Source organism: Bactrocera tryoni, chromosome 3 (genome assembly GCF_016617805.1).
Source record: "Bactrocera tryoni isolate S06 chromosome 3, CSIRO_BtryS06_freeze2, whole genome shotgun sequence".
Taxonomy (NCBI): domain Eukaryota; kingdom Metazoa; phylum Arthropoda; class Insecta; order Diptera; family Tephritidae; genus Bactrocera; species Bactrocera tryoni.
The window spans coordinates 34,743,047-34,761,111 of NC_052501.1; the positions used below are offsets into that span (position 1 = coordinate 34,743,047).

Below are 18,065 nucleotides of genomic sequence, written 5' to 3' on the forward strand. Positions count from 1 at the left end.
ACAGTGCATTTTTTGGGATGCATGGGCAGTTCTTGAACGGCTTCTGGTTGCTCTTCACCCCAAATGCGGCAATTTTGCTTATTTACGTAGCCATTCAACCAGAAATGAGCCTCATCGCTGAACAAAATTTGTCGATAAAAAAGCGGATTTTCTGCCAACTTTTCTAGGGCCCATTCACTGAAAATTCGACGTTGTGGCAGATCGTTCGGCTTCAGTTCTTGCGAATGGACCACCTAAGACGCAGCCGCGGTCAACATTTAAATGAAATTATCTTCAAAAAGTAAATGTCATGAACCAATTGACGTCTAGAACGATAAGGCTTTAGTATTTTGTCTCATGTCCTACAAAAATTGTTATATTAGTCTATTCAAATATTTTAGGTATTAGCGCCATATGGTGGAGCAGTGCGTCTCCTTGACATGACATGACTGGCGCCACGTTATTGGCGCCATTGACTTAGTTTAAGGTAATCAGCGCTTGCTTTTGCGTGGGCGCAACTATAATACCGCAGCCTTACTTCAAAACAACCAATTTCAAACGAAACGCCATCCCCATTTTAAACTTTCATCGAAATGTCATAAATCGTCTCTGAAGCTCTCAGGCTGGTTGCGCACTTATAGTACATGTGTATGTAAGGTAAGTATGCAAGTACTTTCACACAAGAGCAGACGCGGCAGTAGCATTCGTTTCCGCGTCTCAACATCATCCGCGTCAATAAGTCAACTCATCATGCGAGTGCACCAGCTTCTTATTTGACCCGATTTCCTCCTCTGTCTCGGCTGCTTTGGATGTAGATTTGGGCAGATAATTGCTTGTCCGCTGAAGTGGTTTGCTCATCACCGCGCACAACACTCAAAAGTGCGACTCACCTTGTAATTTGATTCGAATAATTTTCTGAAAATTATGAAGAAGGAAGCACTTACGAGATCATGCACTCACAAACAAACGCTCCTTCAGTATATGCTATGTAAGCGCTCGTACATATGTATATACTTACGAATTGTATTAGGGTAATCAATACCTTGGGTCTAATGATATCAGGAGTTATGGATTGTAGTACATAATTTCTTTAAAAACACAGAATTACTATAAAAGAAATAGCGGTTTAATTAAGCGTTCTCAAGATAAGCGGGACGAACTAAGTCGATTTAGCAAACTGAAATTTTGCACATGTCCTTTTCTTACCAAGAAGCTAGTCTTTTTGATGAAACTGCCGATATGGGACTACTTAGCATATAGCTGCCATTCAAACTGAGCCATCAAAATCGTGTCCCTGTGTGGAGAACTTTTATATTTCACAAAATATGTATCTTCCCAGAATTTGGCTTGGTTTGTTCTTCAAGGCAACGCTACAAGCTCCGAATATATTGTTCATTTCCGACTACTACAAGTTTACCATATACATAGTTGCATTCGAACTGACCGAACAAAGTCAACCATCGAAGCAGCTAAAGTCATTCCAATGGTCTTTTCCTATGCTGAGAATGCGTTACAGGTATTTTCCCTAGAATTGTTTTATCAATAGGTGCATGTATGTATGTATATTCTGCATGTTTCTGGTATATTTTTGTACTCTAAGGTCGTACTCACTTTAGCATTCGTCTTCCATTATAAATTATGGCGTTTTTGATTAATTTCTGATCACCCTAGTACCACCGCAGGTAGCATATACATATACGCGTATACTCGAATAATTTGTAGTTGTAGAAGTTTTACACCGATATTCGAAAATAAGCGTCTATCTGCCACGATCAAATGAAATGCATAAGCATATTTGCTATACACATACACACTTATACATATATGTATTCAATAAATGTAAGTGTAAATAGTACATACGTACACACTGCACCCTGAACGCTTCTAATCGTCATAGATCGTACCAGTCAGATATCGGATGGCTGAATGAATTCGAAGTTCTTAACCGCAAGCAGCCGCTTCCGAGCTGCAGTCAACTGACAGGCAACGATCCCAGAGCCACATCTCCCCAAATCGATCTCGACACCTCATCTACGGATATGCATATATACATATGTACATGTATGCACTTTGTGAGTACGAAGGCTGCATATTATTGACAGTGACTCGTCAATTTTCTTGCATTTGTCTGCTGACAACAACAAACTGAACCAACAGGCAGCAGCAACATCGAGCGCGAAAATTGCCAACCGATCTGATTCGGAGCGTTGCGATGCCCCGTTGCCCAAGTACAGACATTCACCCATATGCGTGTACGCGTGTAAATATGTGTGCATATTTGAATTTGTGCACATATTTGCTTAGAGCGCATCTGCACTTCCCCGCCGTCACGAAAGAGGCCGTACGGCTCTATTTTCATAAGACAGCTAAGTAAACCACTCAAGTAGGACATCAGCGTCATCATCAGCGCTTAGTTGCCACGGTGTATTGAATTCATTTCGTTTTATTTAAGTTTTGTTGGCGTTTTTGTGTTTTTTTAATGACAGCCGCTGCGTCGGACGTGTCATCGTTGGCGCCAGTCACCAAACCAGCCGGCGGACTGGGAGCCAGCACCTACATGTTGGCAGTACCACAATAGTCAATAGCCACAATCGGCGATGAGAATCGCATCGGTGCAGTGTGAACCGTCTATTCTTCTTTTGGGCCAGAGTTCGGTAAGATTTCGTGAAAGGAACATGTGCTTCTGGTCGACATCATGTGGACGCTCGCATTAATGTGTGCAGTGTGTGCTTGTAAATATGTTTGTGTATATGTAGTTATAATAATTTCGAGTGTGGGGTAGAGCCTCTTCTTTTGTTATTGTTTACACAGAAATGGATATTTTATTTCAAAACAAAACAATACAAAATGGCAAATTACTTTGTTAATGTCTTCCCGAGTAGATCTATATGATTTTTTCGACACATGCTCGTAAGCTGAAACCGATTTTATGTAAACAGTTATGCATGCGTATGTGACTTATTAAAGAAAACAAATGCTAACCGTACGCTACCGAAATCTTAAATGAAAATTGAAATCCTCTTCGATGTTGGGCGAAGCTTTGTAGCAGAGCCCGGAACTTACTAATTCCTTTTTATACCCTGAACAGGGTATATTAAGTTTGTCACGATGTTTGTAACACCCAGAAAGAAGCGTCGGAGACTCTATAAAGTATATACATACATATATAAATGATCAGTATGTTGAGCTGAGTCGATTTAACCATGTCCGCTGTCTGTCTGTCCGTTCGTCCGTCCGTCCGACCGTCTTTATATATACGAACTAGTCCCTCAGTTTTTAAGATATCCTTTTGAAATTTTGCAAACGTCATTTTCTCTTCGAGAAGCTGCTCATTTGCCGGAACGGCAGATATCGGACCACTATAACATATAGCTGCCATATAAACTGAACAATCGGAATCAAGTTCTTGTATGGAAAACTTTCACATTTGACAATGTATCTTCACCAAATTTGGTATAGATTATTTTCTAAGGTAACAATGTAATCTCCGAAGAAATTGGTCAGATCGGTTAACTATAGCATATAAGTTAACACAATATTTTATGAACTTCTACATAAATTCCATTCCCACATTATATGCTAGAAACATACAAACCGTTTGCATACTTTGGAGTCCTATTACAACCAAAAGTGCAACTGCGCTAAACGCGCATCCGCTAAATTCTTAAGTGAGCGAAACACGCGCAACCATGTCTTCTCCCCCAAAACCAAATAGCTGCAGGTGAGCGCTACACGCGCAAACCCTTTTAGCTGACCAAGCATCTTTGGTCACGTAGGCCGGCTCAAGCATAGGTTAGATTATAAACCTTAAAGTTAAGTGTAGACAGTTTTTGTAATAAAGCTCAACAGAAGCACATAGTGCTGCTTATAAAAACGCATTGTTTTATTTTTTATGTTATAGCTTCCATACAAACTGAACACATTTTTACCAAAAGAAATGCACCTGTGAAGGGTATATTAGCATCGGTGCAGCCAAAGTTAACGTTTTTTCTTGTTATACTATTTTTGCATGTGTGATGTATCACTGGGGCATTTTGGAGTTAGTTACTATGAACTAGAGTGCCAGGACTGTTCTGATAGTACTAATGAAAGTTAATTAATAGGCGTCTTACACAAGAAAGTAAAGAAGCGTTAAGTTCGAGTGTAACTGAACATTTTATGCTCTCGTAGTTTGCAAGGATCTAAGCGGGCAAATGCTTTCAGGTATTATCAAAACTTTATATTAAAAATTATTTCTTACGGATTTAACATGCATTATTCGAAGTAATTACTAACTTTAGTTTCATTACTACCTTTTGCTATGCGGAAAAAGTCAATTCGTTTCATATTCAACACTATGCCATATTACTTTCAAGAAGTCTATATAATTGCGTTCAAATATCACAAGCAGATTTTATTAATAAAATTATATAACATCCAATATTATACATATGTTGACTTAATTTAGCTAAGACAAGTTTCTTATTGACCGATATACAGGCTATAAAGTCAACTGGAAGTTTGAAATTCGTATTTTAGATGGATAGATGCTAGATTTATTATTGGCCTGCTTTTATCCAGTCTAGACACAAGGTTTCTTTAAGATAAGATATATATGTACATTACCAACCGGAAGGTCAAAAAAAATCCTATTTGTTTACTTTTGGCTTCACAATATATTATTTCCAGAAAAATTAGCTTTCTGACTTTTATTTGATACCATATGAGGTATTGAACGATATTTTGGGTAAATATCAGTTTTAACTTAACATATTCGGTATCTGGAAACTTCAAAAGTTACGGTCCCTCTTTGAACATTTTTGGACGATTTGAAAATGACATACTCTAAATGCTCTTTGTGTGTTGTTGTTGTCCGGTCCTGCTCATTTTCGCTTTGTAGTATAGGAAGTTATACATTTAGTTTGGTTGATACTGGGCAAATAGTTCCTGAGGTGTAAGATTTCATTTAAAGGTGAACTGTGCAACACCCATTGTCCAATTTTGATACCGGCTCCTTCCGTGCCATCATGAGTATAAAGTAGCAGATATCTATGTATACATAGTAATAAGTACGTTTTGAGTACGTCGATCCACGGTCGCGTTTTTAGGAGGTCGGCAGATAGTGCGAAATTAAAGCGGCAAAATCATTAAATATATATAAATATTAAATTTTGATTTAATAAATGTGATTAGTTGAAGCTCTACTGAAAAATTCAGACGTCAAAGCAAGAATGAAGACATGTTATTCTATATCTTCCTCTGCTTCCACAATAAAAATAAAATACGCGAATGAAACACCAACCTTGAGGCAAAGTGGACAACCGGACCGAATCATGCATAAGAGACCATTGACGCTAGGGTAAACAATAAGCAATTAATTTATCTTCTAACAAATATTGGTATTCTGTTCCATGGATAACCAAATAGCTTTCCCATTTTGGCTTACTATCCTACCTTTCCAAATCATGTGTTAATTCTTTCGAAACCTTAGCATCACGGAACTTAAAACTATGTTTTCAATGTCACTATATCCATAACTTTGCCAAAGAACCTTGATTTAACTGGTGCCTTAAAAATATTGACTGTAATGTAATTAAAGGAACCGATATAGACAACAATATAATCACCAAAGCTTAAAGTTTTTAATCTGCATCAAATCCAGTGGCGTAGCTACAACTTCGGGTGCCCGGGGCCAAGGATGTTCTGCCGCCCCCTTTATCTACCTACCTACAAATTTCATGAGGTGGTTCGAACAAAAGTGAATTTTTACAAAATATCTTTGATATTAAGTATATAAAATTCAGGAACTAGAAGCCACGCAAATTCTGAAGTTCCAAAATTCTCACAATACGGTTTTTGAGGAAATTGTTAGCAAATTTAGAAGACATCTAATTAAAAGCAATAGAAAAAACCCATTTTCGCCCAATATTTTGTACACTTTTGACACAATTTGCAGGAATTTTTGCCCGAATTGGAGTTTTTAAATACAATTTTTGAAAATATGGAGAAATAAAAGTATTTGTTACATTCAAAGCATAGAGAGAGTGACACGTCGCGACGACAGAGTAAAATTAAAGGTATTGTTTTTTTGTCACTCCTACGTCGCAATGTGTCGCTCTCACAGTTTGCCCTATGCTGCAATTGTGACATATCCGTTGGTTTCTCAAAATATGTTCGGTTAAAGAAACTATGGAATTTTTTGTCTGTACACGAGGCTTGTTACGAATGTTTCTTGAAAATGAAAAAAGATTTGTTAAAGAATTTTTCTGAATATTAAAAAACAGCGAAGATCGTTTTTCCGCCCCCAAGACGTTGCGCCCGGGGCGACGGACCCCTTCGCCTCCCCCCCTTAGTTACGCCACTGATCAAATCAAAAGAATATCTTTGTTTACTGAAGTGTCTGCTTTTACAAGAAACTTAACTAAGTTAAAAACAGAAACAAGACATTTTGGAACAATCAAAAATCTTAGCTCTGCATTAAGATTAGCAAATTCCTATACCCTACCAGTATAGCGGCCGCTGTTATGTAATATTATAAATGTCATGTAAATTTTATGCAGTCTTCGTTTTGCATCCATTCATATTTTCTGAGTTACAGCTAGCCGCCACAACACACTGCAATAAGTTCATGACACAGAGAATAGGAATTTGTCTGGCGTATTTTATATTCGGTTACATCGAAGTTATAACATCCTTCATAACTACAAAATATTCTATACAAGAACTTGATTTTAATCGGTCAGGTTGTATGGCAGCTATTTGCTATAGTGACTTGATCTGAACAATTTCCTCGGAGATTTTTTCATACATGCACTTTATTCCGATCGTTCTGTTTGCTGTATATGCTATAGTGGTCCGATATCGGCGGTTCCGATAAATAAGCAGCTTGTTGGTGAAACACGATTTTGAAAAGTCAAAACAAAGATATGTGATAAAAAATCGAAATTATTTTCAGACTAAATCAATTTGTACAAATCAAATAAACCATTACCTCCTTTAAGGGTGAAATCCTTGTCAGATTTTGGTGAGACGTTAACTTGGGTTGAACAGCTAGAGACGGCTGACCGTTGTGATACCCAGAACTCCTAAGTATGGTTTAAAAATAGCTAACCACCTCTGTATATACTCTGTAATACTTAGCAAGCATTGTTTCTGCTTTGTTGTTATTTCCAAGGCCACTGCAACATTTTTGAAGTTAGGTCCCCCAAGAAAAGATTTCATTTGGTTTTCATTTTGTATTCCATATTATCTTAACTCATTTATCTTTATTGCATTCTAATGATAAGCTATATATATAGTATATTTTTGGATCTTATAATCTATTTACATTGACTCACTCAAAATTAACATGCGATTTACGTACATATTTTCGAATATATTTTTGATTTCAACTTTCGAAATTTTGCTTACTTTTCCTACAAAAGAGCTGCAGTGAGCAAAGCAAAAAGTAATTTCAAAAGAAAACATATGATACCTTCAAACTATGAATAACTAGAAATAATCGAAATGTTAATGCTATATTATGCGAATATATATATAAGTAGATTAAATAATGGTAATTTAATTTAGTTTTGATAAGAGCTATGCAAAACTGTTAACAATTCACTCAAATCGCTTCGGCATAAACTTCAATCTTATCTGTATGTTCATGTATGGGTGAGTGTGTGTGGATGCATGCATGTGACTGGGGATATGAATTAGTTAATTTGATTATATAGTTTAGAATCATTAGATCACGAAATGCCAGCTCCGTCATTTACATATTTATTTACATCGAAAACGCAACTTTGCACATACATACAGACATAGTAACCAATATTTTGATGAAATAACGAAATAATGCTGTACAGTGATTGCTAACATTGCATATGCATATGGTGAACTAACCTCTAATGTATGTATGTATGCATGTATATTAGAGCAATAAACGCGGAGTGGAAAACGCGTAATTTTTTATTCATTTGGATTGTTGTCTGTGTTTAATGTACTTATTTGCACCGGAAAATGTACAAAAATTTGCTTAAATTGCTCTATTCTCCTATGGGTATATTCACAGATTTATCTTAGGTCACTACCCGCAGCTGAGTTATTAACAACTTCAGTTTGTTCATCTTTTAAAATTAAAATAATTGTTCGGTTGTTTGCAGTTATTTCCGGAATTCTTTGCACTACACCCACTGCCGACTTACTCTGACTCTTTCACCGCAACCGAATTAACGGAATTATTTGAGGAAAGACAAGAAACATAACCAATATCATCGGTAAAGCCAGTGAAATCCAAAATGGCGCTGTTAGGGGTTGGCTAAATAGAGATCTAGCTAGGAGTGTATCCTTAGACTTAAAGCCTATAAGAAAAATATTTCGGCGGGTACGTAGGTTGTCTTTATATTTCGTGAGTTAGAGACAACTATAGGCATTAGTGGGACCAGCATACATTCAATACTGCATGAACATTTGACTGAAACGACTGCATTTTGGAGCACTCAAAATGTCGATTTGATAAGTCATTCAGCGTATATTCCTGACTTAGGGCCGAATGATTTCCTTTCATTCATGTATTTAAAAGATAAACTAATAGGTTCGACACCGGAAGAAGCGATTGATGCGTTCAAAACGCATGTTTTTAAGATACCTCGATCAGAGTGGCAAAGTGGAGAATATTTTGAAAAACAATAAAGCGATTTTCGATGATTGAATTTGTTTTGGTTTTTAAATCCCGAAATAGACTACATATAAAAGTCAATGTGCGTATGAAACCAAATGTGATATGCAGAAATAATTTATATATATTTTTGAAGTCTCAAAACACGGATAATGTCTGTGGAACTTCCAACAACACTCAGACATACTTATGTTTCTAAACTTTAAGGCCAGAAAACATTTTCACGGGAATTTTATTGTTTCAGACGAAATAATCAGCATTAAAATTCAATTTGTCATATAAAAAATAACATGCGAGGAACATTCTTGAAATAATTATGTGAATGTGATAACAACAATGCAATCCTAATTACGGACAAGAAGGTCCGAAGAAAGATTTTGTGAAACGTGACAGAGAAGATGATATACTCAGAGACTCCTGAAGTATATCTTTGGAAGATTCTACATATTAATTTTGCCTTTCACAAAACTTTTGTGAAAATGTTTTACAAAAAGTTGTAAATAAATGGAACTTTTCGAACCTGGTGGAGTACAAAGATAATTATTATAATTCGCTACAACTCAGTTAGTTCAAGAACTGAAGTTATACATCTTACGAATACTTGCATTTCTAACAAATGGTTTTCATATTCATGATTCATGTATTATCCGAAGAAATTTTTTATTTCAAGAAGCTATATTTTTTTTTCAATTACTACTCCATCTGGTTTCAAGTCACTAAGCTGGCCGGAATATCCAAAATATCGCTAATTTCCATAAATCAAATTGATAGATAAAAATAATTTATGAAAACTGAACCATCTAAGTACCACTCCTCTGTATATAAAACCGTTAGCCAAGTGAAACATGAAAGTGACAAAACCTTAACGAGGAGGGAAAGTCAGAGAGCACCCATGTACATACATATATGTATAAACCAGATTATTACAGTCAGCTTTAGTGCGATGTGCTACAATGTGTAAACCATCCAAAATCTGGAGGAATCGAACAAGAGTTTTTGAAATGAAAAATAAAAGTCTTATGTATAAACTATGATGTCTGAAAGAGGCGTAAACTATTCGCTTGCCGAAAACTATAATTCATTGTGAAATTTTTGACTGGCTCTCTAAAATGCCAGATTCATTCAATATAACAACCCTTATTTGGATTTTGCAAACTTGTGTGCCTCTGTTGAGAGAGAGAGAGAGCGAGAGCGAAGATCTACTAATTGAAGTGGTGCCTAGTATTAGTGCTTGTATGGGTGCCTACGGCTGGTATATCATGTGATCTCCGGCGGTGCGGCATTGTGGTTGTTGAGCGGCAAATCCGGTGACGTGGAGAATGGTCGATGCAAGAGCTGGGCGCTGTGATGATGATGCTGATATGCCGAGGTGTCCTGCAACGCCGCCACGGTACTTAAGGTAGCCGCTATGCTGTTGGCTGTCGAGTTCAGTTTTTCTGGAGAATTGACACGTATTTTCGGTGGTGTGCAATCCACCGCATAACCTGGTGGCGGATAGTTTATGGCGGCATGCAGGTGACTGCCATTCAAGCCATGCGCCTGCGCCGGCAATTGTGGTTGTGGTCTAATGACGATCGGTTGAATGGGAAATTGCTGAGACATTTCTTTGAGGTTACTAAAACTTTGTAAATAACAACCGGCATTGAAGAGACTGGTCGCTGTGTCCAATTTGAATGGTGGCAAGCAGGTGGATAATGGTGTGGCTGTGGCGTATGTGGATGCTGCTACCAAATTACTAGCCGCAATGGAGGTGGCCAAGTCGCGCGGCTTGTCATCATCGACACTGAGACTCTCTTCGCGATCGTTGGCACCGTTCGATGTGGAGCCAGGACTATGCTGTAGCTGAATACTACTAGGAACAGGTGAATGGGTGCCCAGTGAAATATCTGAGTCCGATGTATCTGATGCTATCGGGGATGGTGCTCCCTCCGGTCGCCGACTGCGGCAAATGAGTCCAGAATTATTTTGATTATGTTGTATTCTGAAATGAAATAAGACATATTGGTTGTTAATATCTTGCTCGCAAGTGTACGTAAGTACATAATTTACCCACAGACAATGATGGAATTTTAAAGTTTCTTATGTGGGAAGTAGGCATGGTTATTATCTATTTTACTTATTTTCACAGTGTATTATATTTTCAGCGAGTTTGATTGATTTTACTTTAGTGGTTTGGAAGATATGTACATTTGACTAATTAGAAGGCGGGGCAATGCTCACTTAAAAAAAAAACCACAAGAGCCTCTCTCTACTGTGATACCCTGTAACAAAGTATAATACAATTTTGTATGCTATCTTAATTGATTAATTTAGTTGTAACACTTTTAGGTTTCGTTTAATGACGTTTTGTGAACGCGGTAGTGATTCCTAATACCTATGTACCAGGTTTCATCACGATATCTAAAATTTTGCTCATGTTATCGCATGTACGGACAGACGGAAGGACAGACAGTCACACCGGTATCAACTCGTCTCGCTACGCTGATCATTTATATATGTACTACATTAGGGTGATTCAAAAATTCAAATAATAATTTTTTTTCATTGAGTTATTAAATTAATAAGAAATAAAGAATTTTTCCTAAAATAGTCAAATTTCAACCGTTAATATCTTTTAAACGGTTGGGTTTACGAAAAAATCATAAGAGACCATATTTTAGAGCATTCAATTTCCTACAAAATCCAAGGAACAAGATATTTTTTCAAGTAGTTTGAAGTGAGATATAAATTTTTCTATCTGATAATAAGAAAAAAATAGAAAACCGTTAGGCGGAGGACCTTCCCGTTACAACTAAAAACTCATATTTGGAGAGGCTTTCTTAGAGGTGTTTAGGAACCTATTTTTGCGAGTTCCAATTGAAAAAAAAAATGTTTTTTGAATCACCCTAATGTACATATGAATGTATATACATATAACCACACCCATATCTATATCGACTAGTTTTAGATGTACCAACAATCGTTAGGTGAAGAAACCAATTAAACTCTATGAAACATTATGCAAGGGTATAACAACGTCAGTCACTCAGTTTCTGGAGCAGTACTGCTCACTTATAACTAAAGAATAGAAAAAAATGATGAAAATTGTTTCTGATACTTCTAATTATTTATTATTTTTATATATAAAAAAAGATTAACAAATAAAAAAAATATTTTTTAAATTCTCTGCCTGCTCTTCATAACCAAAGTTTTCGTGGATTTAGATCCAAATATCAACTAATTCTTTAGTTGTGCTGTTCTGCTGTTGTGAATCAGCGGTAACTACTACGAGGGTGGCCAAAGTAATTCCGTTAAACATACAATCATTTAACAAAGCAACAAACACCTGAATACTCAGATTATCAAATCGTTAAATAAAGTTCTGTTTCATTTCCGTTTAGAAAATTCTCATAAACGAAAGAAAGACCTTCGCCACGGGAGCCAAATTAAGCTAAAGTTGGAAGGTCTCCTAATAGCAAATGCACTCACACTATTAACACTTACATATGGTATATAGACATAGGTATATGGTGTATATGAGTACGTTTGTGGGTATCGTTTTTATTCAATTCTAATTTCCAATCTAAAGTGGGAAGAAAAATGGGTAATTTGGGCGATTTCACGCCTTTAATAACACGTAATTTCGATGAAAAGCTTTCTATGATGTCAGAATTTTATTCTCACCATGCAATCACACATTTGTAGCGTTTCAGGTTCGCACCCAACTAATCTCACGAAGTATGAGTATTTAGTGCACATTCCTTATCTCACACGTTGATTTCGGCGAGCTTGAGAATATTTGTTTGAGTACTTATCAAAATTTGGTCTCAAGAAAAAACTACGGTTATTAAGTGATTAACACAGTCTGCGCCATGTTGTGCTGAAGGAATTCCAACAGCTTAATATTGTTCCTCGGCACATTCGTTTGTTCGGCTTTAATTTGATTCCGTTTCGTTGTCATTTATTGAAGGTCAAAGCAAATAGGTAACAGAACCAGAGGGTAGGGGTACAACTGAACTCAGAGTAAACGTACCGTGGCTTACAAAAGTGTATCCGTATATGTAAGAAGTAGAGTGGAGGGAAGCGCTCAAGACACTGATTGTTGCTTTGTCGTTTGCGAGACTTTTTGAGGTGATCATATTACCAATTCGGCCTCTTCACTTCAATGAATACTATAAGAATGCTTGACATGAGCCGATTAAGATTTTCCAAGTTTTGAATTTCAGTATTTCGTTTCGAACCATTTAGCCAGTTAGCTAGCCAGACCTGGTTTGTGCTGAGGCAGCTACACGGTTAAGCAGCGCACAAAAAAGTCAACTTGACTTCCGCCCGAGTGCCAATGGAGCTGGCCAACCAATGGCATCGTAATAATGATGTGTCGCTTAGGTAGGTGCCAGTGTATCACATTTCACAAAATCCTTACGCTGATGATACTCGTATATGGGACAACTTGTATGTTTAGTCAATTGTGTGGAAAATATTGTTTTTATGCGCTGAAGTTTGCAGTCGCTCTGATAAATACTGAGGGTGCACAATGTCTTAATTTTAATCAGAAGTTAGTATTAATTACGGCCAAGTAACCTTGAAAGCAGCTTCTTTGTCACGTACAATGCCAAGATTACGCCGATCTCGTGCCCAAAGTGCGGCAGTTACTTAAGTTAAGCTGAGAGGACAGGTAGTCAAGACACAAGACATCAAGCAGAAAGAGTTCATTGCAAAGTACTCGCAAGCAAAATGTAAACTCAAAAGAGTGATATCATAAAAAATGGGCTTTTTTTTTTAAATATCTTAAGATATAGGATGACCCTTGGTAATGTGAAAAATGTATGGACACATCCTTAAGTATACCCTGAACTGGGTATATTAATTTTGCAAGAAGTTTGTATCACCTGGAAGGAAACGTCGGAAACCCTATAAAAAGTATACATATATAGCATGACGAACTGATTCGATTTCGCCGTGTCTGTTTTCCGTCCGTCTACATTTACGCGAACGACTTCCTTAGTTTTTGAGATATCTCTTCAACGATCGAAATGAAGTGCCTCTATGTAAAGTTTCTTCATTTCAAGCGATGTCGTCAAGAAATTTTTTCCAAAACAAGTTCTTGTAAAGAATATTTTGTATTTGTGAAGGGTATTCTACTTTCGGTGTAATCAATGTTAATGTTTTTTCTTATTTTTTTATATACTAATAACAATTGCTCCCCATCAAAGTATAATTAATCAGGTTTATAATGTCTATGTTTTTTGTTTACTTGAACTATCCCCACTACTATCTCTGCTACAAATAGACTGTGTCCCGGTTAAATCAAACGATTACTAAACAAGCAATATATCATGTTTCTACTGATATGCCGTCTTTATGGCTTTAGCTAAAAACATATGTATATGAATTTTAGTATCTATTGTTCAAATGCCACTTATTAGGGTAGAACAAATGGTTTTAACAACAATATCTCACTGAGCATTACATTTCATATTATTTGGCTATTTATAAGTAATTTTAATAATTAACCCAGGTGGTAAGCATATATGGGTATTTTTCACGAACAGTACGACTCAATTATACGATTATGTTTTGACCATTTGCCATATACATATGTACATATGTATAATGTGTGAGGTTGTGTTCCGCATAGCAGATCCTACTCCTTAGAAGTGTGATGAAAAATGTACCCTATCAACTGACAACACAACAATTAGCCCAGAAGCGCCGCACACGGCACGGCAGAAGAGCGGAGGAGAAGAGGTCGTGTTGAGAATTAAACAATTTAAAACTTCATTTGCGTCAGACGTAAATCAGACGTGTGAGACATCGGCGAGTTGAAGGCGCGACGTGTCAGTAGCTGCCACATAACGATGGCAATCGAACGTCGTTTAGATATGATGCCGAATGACTTATTTACGTACCGCGACGACTGAATGAATGCTTCTAAGCGAGTTGAGAAGGTGAAATTGCACAACTACAATTTATGAAACTCCACTTGTGTGTGTATAGTCGACGGATCCCCACTTATCCCCTGGACCAAGTAGATTTCGTCCAACAGTGTGAGTAATGTTATTGTCATTAATCACTCAACACGAGCAGTTACCGCCGCTAAAACTCATTCACTCACTGCTCACTGCTCGCTGACCACCTCTTATAACTCACAACTCACCGCCCATGGCTCGCTAATGTTGCGGTGTGAAGATGAGGTAGCGGTGCAGCAAGAAAATGCGACTGCACCGATTATTAATGTTATGTTGGGTCAATGGAATGCGAAGTGGAGAATGCTTTGCAGTGTAGGAAGCTAAACCGATAATTATGACAGAGCAAGAGTCAGCATGATTTCGATGATGTATATCCAACATTAGGACCTGTTGGACCTTCACCAAATCGTTCGCCAATTGTTCACCTACCAACCTTCCAGCTTACCAACCGGTCTTCTCACCCCATTAGAACAATGCAAGTGACAACACACACATTCGTCGTTGTTTTGCTTTAGGAGTGGCGATGTGTCGGCTGATGACTGATTGGATTCGTTTTCTGAGTGAGTCTCAAACGTATTGTTCATCGTTTGGTTGCCGCATTGGCGTAGCTTCGTTAATAGAGTAATCTGTAGCCAATGCGCTGCAGGCTGCTGGACGATTGGTGCTTTGTGCCGAGTACTAGTCGCCAATTGATGGGTAAGTAAGTGAGTTGTCTGTGGTGGCGGCGTGTATTGATTATTAAGTGTCGTGCCGTGCTCCCCAGTGGGGAGGATAGTCAGGAGGTCTGATTTGCTCAAACACTGTATGTGACTGTGTAAGTGCCACCATGGCTATTATTTTATTATGTCTTTAAAGAATACCGACTAACGATGGGTGAAAGACGTTAAACGGTTAACTCATCCCTTGCTAAGACTTAACTGATCACTGTCATAATTGCGTTAGCCTACGGGAGCCGCTGATTACAACAGTTTACAACAAGAGCAATGATGAGTATGCAAAGGTGCGGTTTAAGCGTATAAATACGTATTGCGTAAGACATTATTCTACAATTTTTCACAGATTGTTTTGTAAATAATAAATAATGTAAATATTATATACTTGTATCTACTTTTAGTCGTAAAGTTAAAGAACAAGGCAGGATAGTTCGAGCACCGGTTCAGTAAAAAATAATATATTAGATGCCGTTTGATGCAGTGTGTGAAACTTATTTGCTATTTCCTGATGCTACTGTGCCCTGCAATATCCATTTCAGATGGATTCAAATCGTGAATCTGCGAAGACAAATGTGTTAAAAAAGGTCGACCCAAGGATCAAAATGAACTGCTCGAAAAGCGGAAGCTCCTTTGGATATCATTATAAAGTGTCGCAAAGTACTCCATGAAAGGTTGGTTTTCTGTTTAGGAAATAGAAAATAGTCGCATGATAATAGATTAGGCGAATACGGTGGGTAGTTGATGAGTTTTGGTCTTCATTTAATTCATGTGGAACAGAATTTAATTGAGGTATGCACTGCGACCTTGGGTCTATTGTGCCCTTTCATGTGGAAAAAAACGCAAAGAAGCCATTATCTTAACCAAATATTCAGCTGAAATTCTCCAAATAGTGTTTTTCCTTAATAATCCCTCAGCCAACATTCTCGTAGTAAAATTTTTACTGATACCAATAATTTCGCGATTTTTTCCCACTACTTCAGCGCGTACACTATAAGTACATAGGGATGATATGGCCCTTATTAGTCATTGAAACTCTCATGACCATTCTTAAATGGTATAAATTATGTAAATACAATTATCACCATATATTGTATCGCATCAATTCGTATGTGTCAGCGTTCTTTTTATTTTCAAGCTTAACTCAAAACTTCGGTCTTTGCTCCATTTATGTTTTGCGAAATATTTGCACAATGAACAGGGCATATTAGATTTGCCGCGAAGTGTGTAGTACCAAGAACGAAACGTCGGAAACCCAAAAAAATGTCTACATACGTATGATCAGCGTGACGATCTTAGTCGATTTATGAACGTCCGCCAGTCTGTCTGCACATAGGTATACGTGAACTACAAATAATGCCTCATCCTTTGATATTCATCTGAAATTTTGCACTCATCCTTTTCTCCTTGAGAAACTGCTGTCGGAACCACCGATATCAGATAACTATAGCACATATGTAGCTGTCATACAAACTGAACAAATCAATTGAAGAGCATTATGGAACCTCAACTAATGATTAATCTGAGTAATGTCGACTAATAATGAAAAGTAATAAGTTTTAAGTGCCAGTTTACATATTCCCAAATGAATCTAGTCCAATACCTGCTTTTGACACTTCAATGAGCGATGTCAAGCAGCGTGAAAAACTGAAGAAGTGATTACTTTATTTCGTGTATTTACCAGTAAATAAATTATTAAGAGTGTGTGACTGTGTAGCATGTAAGCATGTGTAATTCGGCGCCCGAAGAGGAATTACTCACACGCGCCAAGCTGGTAAGTGTAAGGCATTATTAGCATTTGTGGCGAGCAGAGCGCCCGCCACGACCGACCACATGACAGGTCGAATCGCTCCCCATCTCGCCAATTGGAAGTGGACGTGGGTGTTGGTTGTTCATTCTGCCACTACGTCGTTATGGTTACACATACACATGCACACAGAAGCATATTTATACAATTTTCCTTGATGAATGTGCGTGTTTGAACAAATGAATTGCAATTCAAAACATTTTGTATTTATCAAGTAAATTGAAATGAAATTACACAGCACTAACACGCACACACTTACAAAAACAACGTTAATAGCCTACACTGCACACGAGTGGCGTTGGACGACGCAAAGCGATGATGTTTGAAATAAATAATAACCAACAAATGCGGCATAATAACAGCAACAATAACAATAACGACTTGTTTGGGTTTGGATGTGTGGGTGTCGATGTGGGTGATCAATCAAAACACTCAGACATGAGAAAAGCAATCACAGCGCTATTAAGAGAAATTATATAGGTAAGTGTTGGCACTGCAAGTAAATATGCTGGAAAATGCTTAATTTGTTATTTATAAGGCAATAATTCAATTTGTACACAAGAGCTCATGGGAATAATATTACTGAATCGCTTGTGGTTCCTAAAGGCTGGGTATGAAACTGGGTAAATGTTTCAGAGCACTCCCTATAAACAAGTAATAAATTGAGTTATCTAAGTATGTATAACGGTGTTAACACTATCATCAATAAAATAGCATTAATTCATTTGATTTTAATGTAGTATATAAACCACAGTTATTTTTCCAACAAATAGAAGGTAAAATTTTAGCCTACGATCTGATGTGTCAGCTCGGTGCTCTCAGGGCGACTTGCGTCCATTTGCGTTTTTAAAATTTCTGCAAAAATAAAAATCGTTTCTATTTGGAGCAAACACGGTAACACGGTTCTTATATAAAATAGAACATCACAATTAAACCAAGAATCTAAGTTTCCGCAACGCATTTGCACTGAATCGAAGTCC

At 37.3% G+C, this 18,065-nt stretch overlaps 1 protein-coding gene across 1 annotated transcript in view; it reads right to left on the reverse strand.

Annotated features, from left to right (window-relative positions):
• Positions 1 to 7,866: 7,866 nt before the first annotated feature.
• LOC120772219 (protein Optix) overlaps positions 7,867 to 18,065 on the reverse strand; it is a 38,695-nt gene continuing 28,496 nt past the window's right edge. The window contains exon 4 of the mRNA XM_040100698.1: positions 7,867 to 10,601. Within this exon, the coding sequence (XP_039956632.1) occupies positions 9,878 to 10,601 (724 nt within the window). The 3' untranslated portion in view covers positions 7,867 to 9,877. The remainder of the gene's footprint in view (positions 10,602 to 18,065) is intronic.